The following is a 19,132-nucleotide window of genomic DNA, read 5'->3' as shown; positions in this document are numbered from 1 at the left end:
AAAAAAAGAAAAGATAACAAAGTGGTAGATTCCTGAAAGCATTTAAAGAAGGATCCGGAATGATGCAGGGCTAAGCTCCAAAAACTGGTAAGCACCCATTGGTTGATCACCATAGTGAGTCTCCAATATTTCACACCCAAGAGTGTGATACAGCGATCCTGTTTTCAAAACCAGAATTCAAATGTGTGGAATGAAAAAGAGAGTATTCAAATTCCACACCTTCCTAGAAAATCCAGGTAGTTTTGCTAAAATAATTATTGTAAAGTAAATAAATTTTGTTCCTATCACCTAAGGTATGAAAATTATAAAAAGAAATTGTGAGAGTGGAAAGCAAATGTCTTGTAAAACAAAATGCAAAGATTTCACACTAAGCTTTAGGAATGACTAAGTAGGGAAAGGCTCTATGCTGAGAATTTCATCTTCCCCTTGGGATTCCCCAGGGGCTGGGGAATCTTAAAATCCCCACCACCACCACCACGCGTGCACACACACACACACACACACACAGGATTTCTTGATTTTTCTTAGCACTGCTAAGGAACAATGAAATTCCAAAGTCTTCTCTACATATTAGGAAAAACCCACAAGGGACAGAAATAAACATGAATAATATAAATAGTGACATTTATAATCTACCTTGTGATACTTCTTACAACAGTGTTTTTACCAAGCCTCAAATTCTACTGTTTTCATTCTAGACCAGCACTGTGCAATTCTGGAGCCACTAGACATAGGTGGATATAGAGCACTTGAAATGTGGGTCGTGCAAATTGACATTGAAATACATTCTGAATTTTGAAGGTTCAGTGTGACATACATGTATGTAATTAATAATTCTTATATTGGTTTCATGTTGAAATGATAATATGTTGGGTATTATGGGTTAATATACATTGTCAAAGTTAACTCCACATGTTTCTTTTACTTTTTAACTGTGACAAGTAAGTTACACAGGTGGCTAACATGTTTCTATTGGATTGTGCTGCATGAGACCTCTGTCCACTTCCATTTCCTTCCATGGAGGGCGTCCCAGGCAGCATGAGACAGGGAAGCAGGACTACATGCAGCTTTGGGATCTAAAGGTTTGGCAGGGAGTGTCCATGGCAGTTGTCTGTGGCAGGTGGAGTTATCTAACTGATGCTGAGAAATAGGAGCGGAGCTGCAGGGAGAGCTATGGGGGTCCCTGCCCCAGGAGAAGGAGGTGAAGAGAGCATAGAGCTGAGGACAGGGCCCTGAAGATGCCAGAATTTAAGGACTGTGCCCTCAAGTGCATCTAGAAAAGAGAATGACTGAATGATCAGCAAAGGGGAAAGAAGACTAAAAATAGGTGTATGGGGGGAGGGGGACCAGCCATTTTGCCTAGTACTTAAGATACCCAGTTTAGATGCCTGCATCTCACATCAGTGTGTCTGATTCAATTCCTAGCTCCAGCTTCCAGCTTCCTATTAAACTATTAAAGCACATCTCGGGAGGCATCAGGCGATGGCTCAAGTAGTTAGGTTCCTGCTACCCAATAGGAGACCTGGACTGAGTTCCTGGCTCTGGCTACACACCTCTCCCCCACCTCCTATCTTCATCTCTGCCTCTCAAATTAAAAAAATATTAAGTATATGTTTGGTCTACAGTCATACCACCTTAAATGTACCCAGTGTTCAGAAACAGATGTTCAGAAGCCCAGGGAAGAGGGTTTCAGAGAGGAGAGCATGATCAGCATAGAAGTGACCCCAGATATTTTTCTTTCACTAAACCCCTGTATTTAACTAGGCAACAAGTTCTGTTTTCCTTGACTTGTTCCTCAAAAGGACTCTGTTGAAAGTTAACTGTGTATCTGTTTTCTCCCACTAGACTGTACATTGTAGGGCAGGGACAGTGTCTTCTTTTTGTCGACTCAGGATCTAACAGTGCCTGACCTTCAGGAGGTGCTCAATAATGTATGTGGACCTGAACTACTTTCTTAGATGAGCCTGAGCTTGGGATTTACTAGAGATTAAACAAGACAGTGATAATGTCAGCTAAGAAGTAATGTAAATAGAATGAGTGGTCTCATGGACAGATCTGAAGCAAGCTTGCAGAACTGGCTGTGATCAGATCGTCCAACAAAGATCTCAGCAGTCCCGCAGTGTGGCAGCCTGCACAGCAGTCAGAGCATCCCATCACTATAGTAGACACCCATCACTGCACTCAGTTCATACAGCAACCTTCTTAGTTCTAGGTTCTGTTCCATTTCTCTATGACATGATGAATAGCACAATCTCACTTTGCTGCTCTAGAAAGCATTACTATGACAGACATCAAGAAAATAATCTTACAATTTTAGCAAATGAGTTAGCATTCAAATGTTTCTCTAGCTAGTATTCTTCAACAAAATGTGGAAAATAAGAAGTTATAAAAGAAGAGCTAATGGAAACTATGAATTTAGCCCTTAAATCAGCAGCTTCAAATAGCCTAGGGTTTAGAATGCTTCATAATAATTCAGCCCCAGGTTCCTCTACCAGGAATGCCAAAGATTGCAGAAAGTCTGAAACCAAGGTGAAAGTTTCCAAGCAGTCTAAGGAAAGACTCTTTAACATAATAGACCCATTTTCAAAATTAGATAGGTAATCGCTGTCTCAATTCTAATTCCAAGTCCTATCTTCCCCTTCCAAAAATTTTTTCCGACTTTTTAAACTTTAAAACATAAATTAGTCTTATAGGCATACTTATCCATCTTGCTACATAAATATGTAAGTTGAGAGATCAAGGGGGAAAAAATCTGCTTCGCCTGTATAGCCATTTCTATGATGCACCCCTGATTGGCCCTGTACTTTCTGTCGCATCAGGTCTCTCCTGTGTTCCAGGTGGACTTGCATAATGTAGCCAGTCAGAGGTGGGACCTTGTCCACCCTACCCACTCACCCCAGCCTAACACTGCCTCCCCCTTAGCCCTTCCCTCATCCTCCCAGTGTATGCCTGATGGAATCTGCAGGCCAGAAGAAGTTTGGAGAAGGAGGCTAAGGTGAGAAAAGTAATGCAGAGTACATCAGCTTAGCCAAATTGACAGGAAAAGTGCTCAGGACTCTGGTGGCCCAGGCTAAGGCTGCCAACCCTGAAATACCCTCTGGACAGTCTGCCTTTGATAATTCCATCCCACACTAAGACTCTTGCATTCTACCCTCACTCTTTGGGTATCAAAAACCAAGGCAAAGACTTTCTATTTCCACAGCACCTATTATTTGCCACTGTGCACAGGGAATTTGGTACAAGCCTTAGGGAGGGGACTAGAGAAGGAGGGAGTGTAGCTCAAACTCATTTCTCTAAAGATCCAGTCTGGGACTTAGTGCAGGGCAATAAGTAGGAGGTGTAGAAAGGGGGACGGGGCACTGAAGAAAGTTGGAGCATTCTAGAAACCAAGTAGGAGTGTGAGTGGCTAGTAAGCTGATATGCATCAGTACACCATAAATGTGCTTCAGAACTTGTCTCTGCCCATGCTACACCAACTGTTAAATATTTCTATTATTACCCTTAGGATACCCGTAGTGGTACAGGTTCTAATGTATTACCTAAAATGCCATAAATGTTTGTTGTTGAAGGCCCTCAAGAAAGCAAGAATTTGCCAGATACTCGAGTCCCTGCCCAAGCTGTCTGCTTAAAACCCAAATACTGGTCAGATCTGAGCTGAAACCATCCCATCCTGGGCCAAAGGCAAGTCCAGTTTCAAAGCAGCCTAAGTTCAACCAAACACTGGAGGTCATGGTCTCTGTCAAAGGAGACCTACAGTCTAGTAGAAAAATAAACGGAGAGGCCAGCCTTCTGGCGGAGTGGGTAAGGCCACCCCACCAGCAACACTGGCATCCCATATGGGCGCTGGTTCAAGTCACTGCTCAGCTTCTTACCTAGCTCACTGCTAATGCTCCTGGGAAAGCAGTAAAAGATGGCCCAAGTGCTTGGGTCCCTGCACCCACATAGGAGATCTAGAAGAAACTCTTGGCTCCTGGCTTTGGACCGGCCCAGCTCCAGCTGTTGCAGCCATTTGGGGTGTGAACCAGCAGATGAAGATTTCTCTCTCCCTCTGTCTCTCTGTCTCTCCCTCTCTGTTTCTGTAAGCACTGCCTTTCAAATAAAAATAAATAAATCTTAAAAAAAAAAAAAAACCTGAACACTGTAAGAAATTAACACAAGGAAAACACTGAGCTTTTTAAAGTAAAACACTAATTTCCCAATTAGGATGGCAGAGTGAACAAAAGTATTTAACTTCTGCTCCCTCCTTGAAACCCCACTAAAATGTAAAGGGCATAAGTTTGGGCTTTACTGGGAGGTGGTGGTTTTCTGTCACAATTTTTGTTTTCAGCCAAAATTAGAAGAGAAATATCACAGCAATACAATTTGGAAACTGAAAAGCAAAAAGAAAAACTCTGCCTTATCGAAAGTCAGGAATTAGCAGAATTTACCTAGCACAACCCTAAACCTCAACAACTATAAGATCTGGGTCAGGAGGTAGTACTCTAAACTGGAAGCTGAGCTGAAAGTCTGTTTAAGGAACACACATCCATGCAGCCAGCAGCTGCCTGCCCTTTCTCCAAGCCTGCAGGTTGTTTCCTTAAGAGTGAGATAGTATCTGCCAGGAGCAGAGAAAGATAGCCCAGGTGGGTTCCCTTTCTGAAAATAGGGTGCTAAGTAAATGTCTACATGTTGAATAGGAAGTAGGCATTCACACCTTAATTTAAATTTTTCAAATATGAATTTTTATATGTTAAGTACAACTAAACTAAAACTAAATAATAAAAGTAACTTCCAATATAGTACAGGTCCCACAGTCTCTAGCCAAAATCCTGAAAGGCAGATATGCTTCACAACTTGGAAAGTGCTTCTTGGCTCATTTGTTCAAGGGACTACATGACATGAACACATGTGTCACCATATATTCCAAGTGGGATCTGGGGCAGGCCCTGGGTAATCCAACACATATTCTACAGTTAACATGGGAATGCACACCAAGTGAAACAAATACAGAGTAAAATGAAACTCTCTTCTTTCTGGCTCCCAGCTGAGTTTCAATGACATAATTATTTGAAAAGTAAACTGGTTTCCAGGGGCAAGAGGGAAGAGGGAAGAGGGAAGGGAGAGTTACTGCTTACAGGATACAGAGTTGCAATTTTACAAAATGAAAAAAGTTCTGTAGGTGGATTGTGGTGACGGTAGCATATTATGACTGTACTACTAATAAATTAAAATTAGTTAAGATGGCAAGTTTTATATTTGTATCCAGGGTACTTGAAAAAGCTCACAAATAAATAATTTTTAAATATTTATTTATTTGAAAGCTTATTTTGGTGCCAAAAATTCTGAAATCCACGCATAGTTTTTTCATAATATGTATTAATATGTATTTTTCATTAACTTTTTGAAGACTCCTTGTATACATGGGTTTAAAAATATTTTTGCAGCACCAAAATAAATTTCTTTTAATCCGATTTTTCACAAACTTTTTGAAGTATCCTTGTATTTTACCAAAATAAAACAATTTAATGGGAAAAATTTGATTTTCAGAGCTTTTTGGATTTCACAATTCTAAAAATGGGATCATGGACCAATACATGGAATGCAAGGGCATGAAGCAGGAGGTAGCAAAGGTCCCAGGAAAACGAGAAAGAAGGAAAACTCGAAAGGCTATAAAAACTAAAACTGCTTGTTCTGCTGGTTTTGAAAAGTGTTCTACTGGTCTGAAAAGCAGCTAGCTTAAAGACTGCCTGTCTGCTTAGATGAGATAAAGGCCAGCCTAGGATGCCAGCACCTCCCACCCAGGACCACCAGCCAAAGTCCCCATTGATATCTCACTGCCCAAGACATCTGCGTACCTACACCCAGGATATCTGGCAAAAATCTCCCTGGCAATGACTCCACCTCCCCTCTTTAAAAATCCGGCTATAAACTAACAGTCCAAACAAACTGCCCTGAACTCTTCTCGGAGGCTCGCTCCTATGGTCTTATGGAGTACATGTACTTTTGCTTTGTGGCCCTGGGAGGAGATTCTGACCTGAGTCTTTCTTAGATCGCAAGCTGAGTTCTTTTTACAGGCCAGTTCCCACTTGCCTTGTGGAGTATGCTTTGTTTATTATAATAACCTTTGCTGCCTGTACTTGCTATCTGTGGGAGTTCCATTCAACTCATTGTTGGAGGTTCCAAGAACCTGTCCTCCACACCCACAACAGGCCTACCCTTCTGATGCTGATGCAATTTTAAAAACTGGCCACTCAGATTTACTGGTACCTGATTTTCTTCTATGAAATAAATTAAAGTTATGGCAAACATCTTCAAAATTAGACAATAAAACATACAAATTGTTACCTCTTCCGTTGAGTTTTTTTATTATTCAGGTAACTTATCAACAATGGTTAACAGATTATCCAAACTAATTTTGGTGTCCAATAAGTATATCCTGAGAGGCTCCCTTGGTGGGCACTGAGCATCTGACAAATTTTCACGATGATCTGGATCTTCAGCAGCTCTGAAAGACCGCAGAACTCAACTACAAGCAAACACAAGCCCAGGCAAATCCGGATGAAACAGTCTTCCCAGGTTTCCAGTCTTTTTTGCCCTAGTTTTGTCACTCCTCTTAGCATTATTCCCTCAGTCCACATTCTGCCTGTCCTACCTCATGCAAGAGCCCATTCCCCAAACATTTCCCAACTTCCTGTCCCTAATTAAAACTTGTTCTATCTCATTCCCTAAGGATCCAGCTATTTACATCACAAAAGTTAATAACAAATATACTAATTAATGCAATGTGTTAACAATATGTTCCTCTTCTAGAAATACAATTTCTGCTTTGCCAGGGGTTATCTCAAAGGCAATGCTTTAGCCCAAGGAGGGATTTAAGAGAAGAGAATTAAGTCTTAATTAGAGTCTATTATTGTTCAAGCACTATGCTAAGTACTCTGCATAGGTTATTTCATTTAATCTTTATTTAATATCCCCACGACAGGTTGGTATTATAAATTTGTTTTTTATAGGTAAAGAAACTGAGGCTCAGAGAAGGTAATTGCTTTAAGGTCACAAAGCCAGGCAGTAAAAATTTAAGACCAGAACTGGTCCTGTTTCTCAAACTCTACTCCACCTCCACAAATGAGAACAGCAATATTAAATGCCTGGCAACTTTTAAAACAGGCAGGGCCATGTGGTTCCCAGAGCCAAAGAGATTCTCCTGCCAGTTTCTTCTTTTTAAAAATGTCTGTTTACTTCTTGGGCCACATGGGTCAGTACCTTATGGCAAATACGCTACAAGAAGGCCCTTTTTTAATATAATTCTAAAGAAAAAAAAAGTCTGCATATAACTTCAACAATCATGAAATGCCTGACAAGATGAGAGTAATAATTAGGGACAAACTGCTTTGTGAAAAGACCAATATTATGGCCCCAAAAGTGTCCTTGACACAAAACACCCAAATTTAGCAGACAGAGACTCCTGAGTGGGCCACAGCTACATGCATCCATGCTAGTGGCATGCTATTTATATTGGCATCCTACTACATGGGAGAAAGGAAATGCACTCTCTTCCCAACTTCAGTTCCTAGAACACAGACACCACAAGGGCAGCCAGGTTTTCACTGCTCGTATCCTCAGTGTGCAGAGCGATGGCTGCCATGAGATATTCAATAAATTTAGCTGGACAAATGAATAAGTGTCTTCACCTCCTTTCTCCAGGACTCCTCATGGCCTCTTAGCTCTTCCTAGACCATATTCATTCTGTATTTTCTAATGATCCTTCCAAATCTCGAAACCCTTCTCCCAGATCTGTTCATCTCCCCTCCTTTCAGCAGAAGCAGATTTAAAACAAAAATATTTTTTACTAAGTATACATGTATTTCTAATTGGGAAATGGAAACAGGGTATTCTTAGAAATAAGAGTTCAAATGAAGAGAGAAAACATATGGTAAAAGCAGAGTGCATTCAATTCTTATCAAATGCAGAAACATATACCCTGAAATTGTAGCAGCTGTGTTTATTTTCAAAATTTAGGCATTTGGTGGAAAAGTCTAATGTGTTTATTTTAATGTCAGCTTAATGTCAAGTGATAATATAACATGAATTTGTTGATATGTTTTACCTCTTTTCCTGGATAATCTTTTAACAGAGTATTTAAACAGAGCCTACATCTCTATTTCCCAGCCCTCATCATATATTAAGGGGAAAATCTCCCCTATATTGTGTTTTGGCAGAAAGCTCTAAAATACGTTCTAAACAATCAAGTGGTAACATAGATTTGGGATCTACAATCTAGGCTTTATTGCTCACAAAATTATCTACGTTTTAAGGAAATTTTAAAAAATCACATGTGCAATAGTACATAGGGTTGCCATGGGAACAAGCTACATTTTTTTTATATTTTATTTTTCAGTTGTGGTACCTATGAGCTATAACAACCAAATACTGTCAACATTCAGTTCCTCCTTATCATACAGAGATCTTGAGAATAAGTTGTACTTACATTTCAAAGAATTCTCATTTTTTAATCAATCTTCTTCTGTCTTTTCTAGAAATTATAATGAAAATACATAAAACAATGATTACTGTTTGGCAGTAGGATTAAGCTTGCACTGTTCATATAGGAACACTCCTAAAACAACAAAAGAAATATTACAACCACAACAAAGTTAGGGAATTAAATGTCAATCGGAACATTTAAGGTATTGCTGATTGTGTGCCTAAGTGTAAACTGATTATGTGTGTGTATGCATGTGTGTAGGAATAAGGTCTCCATGGGAAAGAGGAGAAATAAGTTAGAAAATGTGTACTGGGTTTTACTCTGTGGACACACCAACCAGTCTACTCTTCCCACAGCTCTACTTATATGAACAATTAAGAAATAACTACTGTTCTAAAATACAAGACCAGAACATTTCACTAAACTCATTATTATTTTCTCGAGATGTACCCCTAGCATTCTCCCTGGTCTCATTTAAATCACTATCAATTAACATGAACAAAACCCCAGCCACTCCCTCCCATTATGTTTTGGGTAGGCTTTCCAGAGTTCTAGCTATCATCTTTCTTTCTTTCTTTCTTTTTTTAAGATTTATTAATTTATTTGAAAGTCAGAGTTACACAGAGAGAGAAGGAGAGGCAGAGAGGAAGAAGTCTTCCATCCGATGGTTCACTCCCCAGATGGCAGTATGGGCTGGAGCTGGGCCTATTGGAAGCCAGGAGCCAGAGCTTCTTCTGGGTCTCCCATGTGGGTGTGCAGGGGCCCAAGGACTTGGACCATCTTCTATTGCTTTCTCAGGCCATAGCAGATCAGAAGTGGAGCATCTAGGACTTGAACCAGTGCCCATATGGGATGCCAGCACTGCAAGTGGCAGCATTAGCCACTACACTACAGCACCAGCCTCCTAGCTATCATCTTTCTAACTATCCAAGTCAGTATTCCAGCTACTGGGAAAATGAATAGTCCTTCAAGCAGTCATATCTTTCACTATGAATCAACATATTGCATCTATAATGAGGTATTCCTAGCCAAGTAAATATGAACCTAATTTGTAGCTGTTATTCTCTCATAACAGGATAAGACTGAGGGCTAGACAAAAGATGATATTAAATAAATGATCTTCCTAAAATGGTCACCTCAGTCACCCACAGTGGGCCCCTAGACTTGCATAAACTGCAACAAAAGTAGAGAATTAAATGAAACTTTCTTTTTGGGACTAATTGAAAGAAAACTCACATCTATTATGCATCCATCCATGTACATCCCTTTTCTAATTTAATGTCAGTGTTATAGCACCACCCTGTTAAGTTTGATGAACAAATTTTCTCCAACCTTACTTTTAAAGTAACAGTTAGGGGCTGGTGTTGTGGCACAGCAATACCAGCATCCAATATGGGAATGCCAATTCGAGACCTAGCTCCTCTGCTACTGATCCAGCTCCCTGCTTATGTGCCTGGGAAAGCAGTGGAGGATGGCTCAAGTGCTTGGGCCCCTGCCACCCACAGGGGAAACACAGATGGAGTTCTTGGCTCTAGGCTTCAGCTTGGCCCAGCCCCAGTCTCAGCAGTTATGGCCATTTGGGGAGTGAAACGATAGATGGATAATCTTTTTTTTTTCTTTTATAAATCAACATTTTTTAAAAAAGAGTTATTTTTATTTATATGAAAGACAGAGTTAGAGAGAGAGAGAGAGAGAGAGAGAGAGAGAGAGAGAGGTCTTCCATCCTCTGGTTCACTCCCCAAATAGGTACAACAGCTCGAGCTAAGACAATCCAAAGTCAGGAGCCGGGAGCTTCTTCCAGGTCTCTCACGTAGGTGAAAGGACCCAAGGACTTGGGCCATTTTCTACTACTTTTCCCAGGTGATAGCAGAAAACTGGATTGGAAGTACAGCAGCCAGGACTCGAACCAGCGCCCATATTGGATGCCAGCACTTTTGGCAGGGGCTCTAACCTCCTGTGCCACAGTGCTGCCCCTTGGATGATCTCTTTACCTGCCTCTCCCTCCGCTGTCATTATGCATTTCAAATAAATAAAAATAAATTTTTAAAAAATAATAAAGGTAGGGCCAGTGCTGTGGCATGGTGGATAAAGCTGCCGCCTGCAGTGCTGACCTCCCATGTGGGCACTGGTTCACTTCCTGGCTGCCCACTTCTGATCCAGCTCTCTGCTGTGGCCTGGGAAAGCAATGGAGGATGACCCAAGTTCTTGTGCCCCTGCATCTGCACTGGGAAACCTGGAGGAAGCTCCTGGCTCCTGGCTTCAGATAGGCACAGCTCCAGCCGATGTGGCCACTTGGAGAGTGGGCCAGCAGATGGAAGACCTCTCTCTCTCTCTTTCTCTCTCTGCCTCTGCCTCTCTGTAACTCTGCCTTTCAAATAAATAAATGAGTAAATCTTTAAAAAAAAAAACAATAATAAAGGCATTCTTCTTAATCAATAAAAATGTACCTCTATTGATGCCTTCCACTGCAAATAAATCATCTTGAGTGTCTTCCAGTCAAGGGGGATCACATAGTCATCAGGCAGCAGTGATTCTGTGAAAAATATTGGGAAAAAATCTTATCTATAACAGCACACAGAATTTCACCCTAAATTTGAAAATATGCAAACATGATATCTAAACCACTGTAATGTTAAAAGTTTGGTCTTAGTGAAATAAGTCATTTCCAAAGGGACAAATACCATATATTCTCCCTGATCTGTGAGAACTAAGAGAGCACCTAAAACAACATCTGCAGAAGTTAAATTGACACTTTGAGAAGGGATGATTTGAGCTGCCCTTGTCTGGCTGTTGAAGAACAGGTTTTTATGTTTGTTTTTTAAATAATATTTGGTGAACTTTTTACTTAACAGAGTTAAGCATATGTGTATAAAGTCAATTGAGGATGGATCTCAGTAAAAAAGAAGAGTGGGAATAAAAGGAGGAGGAAGTTTGTAACCATAAAGCTGTATAGTTCTGTATACATTCCTATGGATTTACTTCCAAGGTACAGTTTAAAAACTTGTCATAGGACCCCAATCCCATTAAGACGCGTGGTAGAAATGCCATCTTAATTGTTAAAGTGATTATATTAAGTATTAAAGTGAACATATAGGTAGAATTAAGTGTTAAAATGATCATATAAATAGGATCAAGTGTCAGGTAATAAAAATAGAATTAAAAAGGAAAGAATGTTCTGACATGGGGAGCAGTCCACATAGAACACTCATAGAATGACAATCACTTTAAGTATCACTCTGCCCTCAGAATCAGCACTTAAAGCTTCCTGGTCTTGCTGAAAAGCCCATGAGAGCATTTCAGACATGGAAAGCCAAGACACTGTGGCAAAAAATGTTCCTCATGAAGGATCTCTGATCTCTTTGAGTGAGACCCCAGTAGAAAGAAGTGGCCATCAAAGAAGGATGTACTTTTCTCTGATGGGAGAGAGAACTTCTACTTTGTTTATGGCCTTATCTAAATACTGACAGAGTTTGTGGACTCAAAAGGAATCCACAGCCTAGGCAGCTCATGCCAAGAGCCTCAGGTGGTCACTGATGTCATACATAAGTGTATTAATTTTTGAATTAACAACAGGAGTCACTGTGCACTAACTCCCCATGCAGGAATTCTGTCCTCAGTGAGTTGTATTATGAGAATTAACTGTAAAAGTAGTTCTCCAACAGTTTTTTTTGTTTGTGGGCAGGTGTGTGCGAATTGTTGAAACCTTTACTCAGTATAGAGTTGGTCTTCTGTGTACAAAGTTAATTGAAAATGAATCTTGGAGCCAGTGCTGTGGCTCACTTGGTTAATCCTCTGCCTGCAGCGCCAGCATCCCATATGGGCACTGGGTTCAAGTCCCAGTTGCTCCTCTTCCAGTCCAGCTCTCTGCTGTGGCCCGGGAGGGCAATGGAGGATGGCTCAGGTGCTTGGGCCCCTGCACTCGCATGGGAGACCAGGAAGAAGCACCTGGCTCCTGGCTTCGGATTAGCGCAGTACTGGCCATAGCTGCCATTTGGGGAGTGAACCAATGGAAGGAAAACCTTTCTCTCTGTTTCTCTCTCTCACTATCTTTATCTCTACCTGTCAAATTAAAAAAAAAGAAAGAAAATCTTAATGGAGAATGGGACTGGGAAGGGGAGAGAGAGGAGTAGGAGGGGTGAGAGTGTGAGTATGGGAGCAGGCATGGTGGGAAGAATAACTATATTCCTAAAGTTGTATTTATGAAATTTGTATTCCTTAAAAATTAATTAATTAATTATTTTAAAAAGTTTGGTCTTAAAGATATGTTAAAGTAGGAATTTGAGATCTCTGTTAGTAAAGGGGATCTAGATGAAAAGAAAACTCTATTACATGCATCATAATTTATATTGTCATGTAAGTATAAGCATATATATATGCATTTATATAATATCTAAATATATACTAGTCCAAACATTAACATACACACACAGCTATACCAAATCTCAAGAAATATATTTCCTATACTCATGTATTCTTCTCATCATGAGTAGTTTCTTAAGGCATATATATGGCCCTACCTAAAATCCCTCTGTGTCTACACAGCACCTAACACTAGAATTCATTTGAGATCACTGCCAACCACACACCAGAGCTTGCTTTGTGCCATCCAGCCAAACTGGCTTCCACCCCCACTTACAGCTTCCTCCTTTTCCATTTCAAGAACATGCTATTTCCAAGTGCAAAACCTTTTCCTTTGCTTTTATTTCAAGACACATTTTTTAAAAAGATTTATTTATTTATTTGAAAGGCAGAGTCACAAAGATAAAGGGAGAGACAGAGAGAACAAGATCTACCATCTACAGGTTCACTCTATAGATGGCCACAATGGCCAGAGTTGGGCCAATCTGAAGCCAGGAGCCTGGGAGCTTCATCTGGGTCTCTGACTTTGGGTGCAGAGGCCCAAGGACTTGGGCCATCTTCCACTTCTTGTCCACGCACGTTAGCAGGGAAGTGGAACAACTGGGAGTCATATTGGCACCCATATAGGCTGCTATGACACAGTGCCAGTCCCTCAAGCCACATTCATACATATCCCTTGTATAAACACTGCTTATAATTCACTTCCGTATTGAAAGCATCCCAAAAAAATCATAACCCTATATTTTTTTCAACAACTCCTGTAGTACTGCTAATCTTACTCATAAAATATTCATAAGATCGTCATTTATATTTACTATTTGCTGTATTTTGTCTTGTGTTTGTCTTGTCTCTCCATTTAGAAGATAAATTATTTGATGCATGAGGTCTATTTCCTTTTAAAAGCATTCTGAAGCTTAATTAACAGATTCTTGATCATTGTTGATTAAGATAATTCTGTAAAGGAGGAAGTGAGAGGAGGAAATTTATAATCTTTTCACACCAGTGCTTTCATGCTTCCTGGTGCCAATCTAAGGCCATGATTGTTATTCTTTTGGGGGTATGGACCCATATAGGATGCTAACTAAATCTGTGAGCTTTTCTTCCAGAAAAGTGGCACAAAATGACACAATACATTCTCCTTGCAATTCTAGGATATGGATCTTGGTTAAAGCCACCACCTGCAATGCCATATGATTTGTATCCTGGCTGCTCCACTTCTGAGATAGTTCCCTGATAATGTGCCTGAGAAATGCAGCAGAAGGAGGCCCAAGTGCTTGGGTCCCTGTCGCCCATGTGGGAGGCTCAGATGAAGCTCCTGGTTCCTGCCTTCAGGTTGGCCCAGCCCTGGTCATTGTGGCCATTTGGGGATTAGACTGGCAGAAGGAAGATGGAGGATATCTCTCTTTTTCTGTCTCTCCTCTGTCTCTCTGTAACTCTTTCAAGTAAATAAATAAATCTTCAAAAATAAAAAATATTAAGTACTGCTTCCTATGAGTCCTTACTTGCATTGCTGAAAAGCATCATGAGATCAATAAACCACATGAAACCACTAAGACCAATTAGAAACACCTCAGAAATTTACATGCATATATTATACTGGACTTTTTATTTTCATAAAAATGAAAAAACAATTTACCCATTGGAACTCCAGGAGATCCAAAAAGCTTTACTAGTTGAAAGGCAAATCCTTGTGATAATGGTAGCCCAAGGGAATGAAAGCCAGGGTTTGCTACATCCTGAATCTCTTCAGCTGGTAGGCACTGTAATGGCTTAGACTCTTCCCATATCTTCAGCTTTTCACCAAATCTTTCATTTAAAAAGTAAAGATCAGAAGTGACCCACAGAGAGTGCAAACTTTCAGGCTGGTTACTTAACATTTCGGAAGAAATAAACCCTACATCCTTTAGTTTATCACCTACTCTTGTCTGAGATTTGAAAGTCACAAATGGTCTCTTGTTTGTAAAAGGTGTCTTCCAAGAGCTAACCATGTAGTATAGCACAAGAGAAGGAACAGGGTTTTTGTAAAAATACACAGAGTCTCTTAGTCTGCTAAATGACAGACAATGAGAATAAAATTGTCCACCAATATTTATAGGGGAATCTTTGATTACATCAAGGTGAAAACATGAGGGTTGATGATCAAAGGTTATAATTTTTTGTTTATCTTCCTCTTTGTTATTCATTTCTGAAATTCTATCTTTTTCTCCTCCCAATATTATTTTTAGTCCGTGGTTTTTGGTGAACAGGTCACATTCCTCTCTTTGTTTTTCATCTATATGACACTGTTCTAGTATGTGAAAGTTTGGTGCCAAACTGAAAATTCTTTTCTGTCTCTCATTCTTTGTTGATCCTAAGGCACTCCTTGGGATATCCAGGTGAGGTGAGCAACTTATAAAGACATTGGTTTCTGTTTCTATGAATGAACCTACACTTTCAGTTGGAGGTGGCAAATCTTCATTTCCTACTGGTAGATTGTCCCCTGTCAATGTTTCTGAAGCTCCGTCAGAAGTGGAAATCAATTTAATCAATTGCTCTCTGCTGTCAGGGCAGGCCTGTTTATGCGATCTTTGTTTCTTTGCTCTCTGCTCACATACAAACTTATGAGGTCCCTCAGGCCAGCTACCAAAATTGGGTTGTCTATCAGAGCCCTGCTGTAATTCATCAGATAAGTTAGTTGTGAAAAAAGCCCAATAATTGGTTTGAGTTGCATGTACTCTTTGTTCCTCTACTGAAGCTTCATCCAAAGCTCTAGATCCATGTTGATGGCACAGAATTGGTTCATTTGGGAGACTTTTATCTATCCTCTCTCTCTTCTGCATAAATGAGCTTGGGGTTTCAGCAAATAGGTCCTGGATCTTTGATGCCAGGGTGTGCCTATTCTCAATAGGCTCTTCCACCTTCATGTCAGAGCAGTCATCCCTTGTTACACAGGAAAGATTTTGAGTCCCTGTTGGACAAGTAGCAGAACTTTGATTCGGCATTGATAAAAAAGTTGGAAATAAGTCATCACCTTCCTTAGGAAGGTGATTTTCTGGTGTGTTGTCCAACTCAATTACAGATGTAACATTTGGAAAGCTGTCTTCAGGATCTGTGTATTTCCAACTTTTTTCTTTATAGCCACTCACAGAATCTTGTAGTTCATTTCCTAGATCACCAGTCAAGGGACATCCTGATTCTCCCAAGTCTTCCTCTTCGCTTTGAGATGGGTCTTGATCTCCTGGTGTAACATAATTTAAAGTTTCAAGTGAGTTTTCTTCTACGATTTTACTATCATTGTTCTGCTTTTTCTTTCTTTTTCTGCTTCTCTTCTGTTTGGTTTTACAGAATGTGTACCCTGTTTTCTTCATAACTCTTTCTCTGGAATAAAAAAAGAATTATGAAAAAGCATAATATAAGTATTTGTATAATACTAGCAAACTATAGCATCACAATATTAATGTGCAGACTCAAAAATCATTGTAAAAGGGGTTCTATATGCATTTACTATATTTTAAAATAATTTTTAAAAAGAGATACTTTGGCCGGCGCCGCTGCTCAATAGGCTAATCCTCCGCCTGAGGCGCCGGCACCCCAGGTTCTAGTCCCAGTCAGGGCGCCGGATTCTATCCCGGTTGCCCCTCTTCCAGGCCGGCTCTCTGCCATGGCCCGGGAGGATGGCCCATGTCCTTGGGCCCTGCACCCGCATGGGAGACCAGGAGAAGCAACTGGCTCCTGGCTTTGGATCAGTGCGATGCGCCGGCCGCGGCACACCGGCCACGGCGGCCATTGGAGGGTGAACCAATGGCAAAAGGAAGACCTTTCTCTCTGTCTCTCTCTTTCTCACTGTCCATTCTGCCTGTCAAAAAAATTTTTTTTTAAATTTTAAAAAAAGAGATACTTTAATCTTGTAAATTAAAGATGAGTACACGGCGGGGGTTGGGGGGCAGCATTGTGGCATAGCAGATAAAGTCACCACCCATATGAGCATCAGTCTGTGTCCCAGCTGCTACACTTCCAACCCAGGTCTCTGCTAATGGCCTGAGATGGCATAAGTACTTGGGTCCCTGTCACCCATGTGGGAGACCCAGATGGGGCTCTTGGCTCCTGGCTTTGACCTGACCTAACCCTGTCCATTGCTGCCATGTAAGGAGAGAACCAGCCAATGAGAAGATCTCTGTCTCTCTGTAACTCTTAATTTCAAATAAATAAACAAAGCTTAAAAAACAAAAAGAGTACTTTGAAAAAGTTAAAGCTTACTTGCACATACTCATTTCATAAACCAATAACAATGTGAGAACCTAATATCTTTATAAGAAAATATTTTATATATATAAAATCCACCAATAGGTATCTTAGATTTCCAAACATTTCAGATTTTTAAAAATGAAACGGTGCTGGCTTTGTGGTATAGCAGGTAAAACTGCTGTCTGTGATGTCAGCATCCCATATGGGGACCAGTTTGTATCCTAGCTGTTCCACTTCCAATCCAGCTCCTTGATAATGAGCTGAGAAAGCAGCAAAATACGGCCCAAGTGCTTGGGCACCTGCTACCTATAAGGGAGACCTGGATGAAGCTCTTGGCTTTGGTCTAGCTCAGCCCTTGGTGTTGCAGTTACCTGGGGGAGTGAACTACCAAATGGAAGACCACTCTTTCTCTCCCTCTCTCTCTAACTTTTTCAAATATATAAATTAAAAATAAATACATAAAAAGTTGCTAGGATAGTCTCAGAAGGGCACAACTTCAATGGTTTTAATAGCTAGCTTTCCTCTAAATGTAAAGACTCTGGCAATTTAGTTGTTCCATGAAATTATAAACAATGGTTAATAATGAGCTGTTGGGGCTGGTGTTGTGGCGTGGTGGGCTAAGCTTCCACCTGTGGTGCTGGCATCACATATGGGCACCTGTTCTAGTCCGGTCTGTTCCTCTTCTGATCCAGCTCCCTGCTGTGGCCTGGGAAAGCTGTGGAAGACAGCCCAAGTGCTTGGGCCCCTGCACTCACATGGGAGACCTGGAAGAAGCTCCTGGCTTCTGATTTTGGATAGGCTCAGCTCTAGCCGCTGCAGCCATTTGGGGAGTGAACAAGTAGATGCAAGACCTTTCTCTCTGTCTCTCCCTCTCACACTGTCTGTAACTCTACCTGTCAAATAAATAAATAAAATCTTTTTAAAAAATAATAATCAGAGCTGAGTCAAGTATTTGGGTGATATGCTTCTATTTGTGCAGCTGGCAGTGGCTCAGAACCAGAGGGGAGGTCACAATGACTGGTATTGTAGTACTGGGCCAGAAATGCTAATTATCCTGCGATGCCCAGTGGAAAATTACCCAGCAAAAGAGCAACAGAGCATTCCCACTGGATATACTAAAAGTTCATAGCTCCCGATAATTTACAACAATATTTGATCCTAATAGAAAAAGGGAGATCTAGAAAATGTTCTAATTTTGAATATAAAGATCTAGTTATCTTCTCTTCCACATTCAGTAATCACAGTGAAGGACAAAGTACTGATGGAGACATAGTAAAATGCAGTTGGTGGGGGTTCTGGTGAGGGGAAAATAATCCAGTGTAGAGTAACAGAAAAACAAAGAACCAAACTAGCAAACAAACATTAAAGAAAGAGATGATGAAGAAAACAGAGCAATTGATTGTTCTCAGACTGGATATCCGACAAATGAACCTATTAAACTTATCCCTAGCTTCTGGCCTGGTCTACAGCGTTCATGCTGCTGGCAATTTTTAGTAGGCATGACACATGAATACCTTGTTTTTTATCACCTAACTGTTGCTGCCCTTGTTTACACATTCCTGAGTATTAGAAAGAGCATTAAGGAACACTAATGTACCTACAAGTATTTGTGATGTAGCCTCTATAAAAATGATACTGAATTTTTAAAAAGTCACCTTTGGTAATAACTCTTCTACATGGCCAATTCAGTCTGATTCCCATGAGAGCTTTAAGGTAACATCATTTATGAAATTTATACTGAAGACTAGTGTATTATTCTGAAAATAAACGCCCCTGGTCTTAGCCCACATATAAACCACCCTGCTTGCAGAGAAAGGAACAAAAGAACAGATAACATTTGCTGTCACTTCATTTATTGGATAAAGTGTTAACATTCTAAGAGCTTGAGACTCATTCCAGCACTGCTCTTGCTCACTGAGCACACTTAATGTGTAGCCACTGTCCCTCTGAACAGCTCTCAACAGAGAAAGGGAGCCCTAACGTAGGGAAGTGAAATTACAAAATATGGTTCATCACTGAAATAATTATAACCCCTTCTACCATCAGAAGGACCATGGTACAATATCCTACTTTGAAAACTTGTTTTAA

The 19,132-nt window shown here is 40.4% G+C and overlaps 1 protein-coding gene across 4 annotated transcripts in view; it reads right to left on the bottom strand.

Annotated features, from left to right (window-relative positions):
* Window positions 1-6,320: 6,320 nt before the first annotated feature.
* The window catches only part of LOC149124635 (uncharacterized), a 33,666-nt gene continuing 20,854 nt past the window's right edge, over window positions 6,321-19,132 (bottom strand). For all 4 annotated transcript variants that reach the window (XM_089304255.1, XM_089304256.1, XM_089304254.1 and 1 more), the window contains 4 exons: window positions 14,457-16,177; window positions 10,909-10,994; window positions 8,465-8,509; window positions 6,321-6,505 (listed from right to left, as the gene is read on the bottom strand). In XM_089304255.1, coding sequence (XP_089160381.1) covers window positions 8,486-8,509; window positions 10,909-10,994; window positions 14,457-16,167 — 1,821 coding nt within the window. In that variant the 5' untranslated portion in view covers window positions 16,168-16,177 and the 3' untranslated portion in view covers window positions 6,321-6,505; window positions 8,465-8,485. The remainder of the gene's footprint in view (window positions 6,506-8,464; window positions 8,510-10,908; window positions 10,995-14,456; window positions 16,178-19,132) is intronic.

The sequence above is a fragment of the Oryctolagus cuniculus genome, chromosome 9 (assembly GCF_051225735.1).
Source record: "Oryctolagus cuniculus isolate XC-2025 breed Fujian yellow rabbit chromosome 9, ASM5122573v1, whole genome shotgun sequence".
NCBI lineage: Eukaryota > Metazoa > Chordata > Mammalia > Lagomorpha > Leporidae > Oryctolagus > Oryctolagus cuniculus.
Note: the sequence above shows the minus strand (reverse complement) of the source record. Positions and strands in the feature narration are given on the sequence as shown.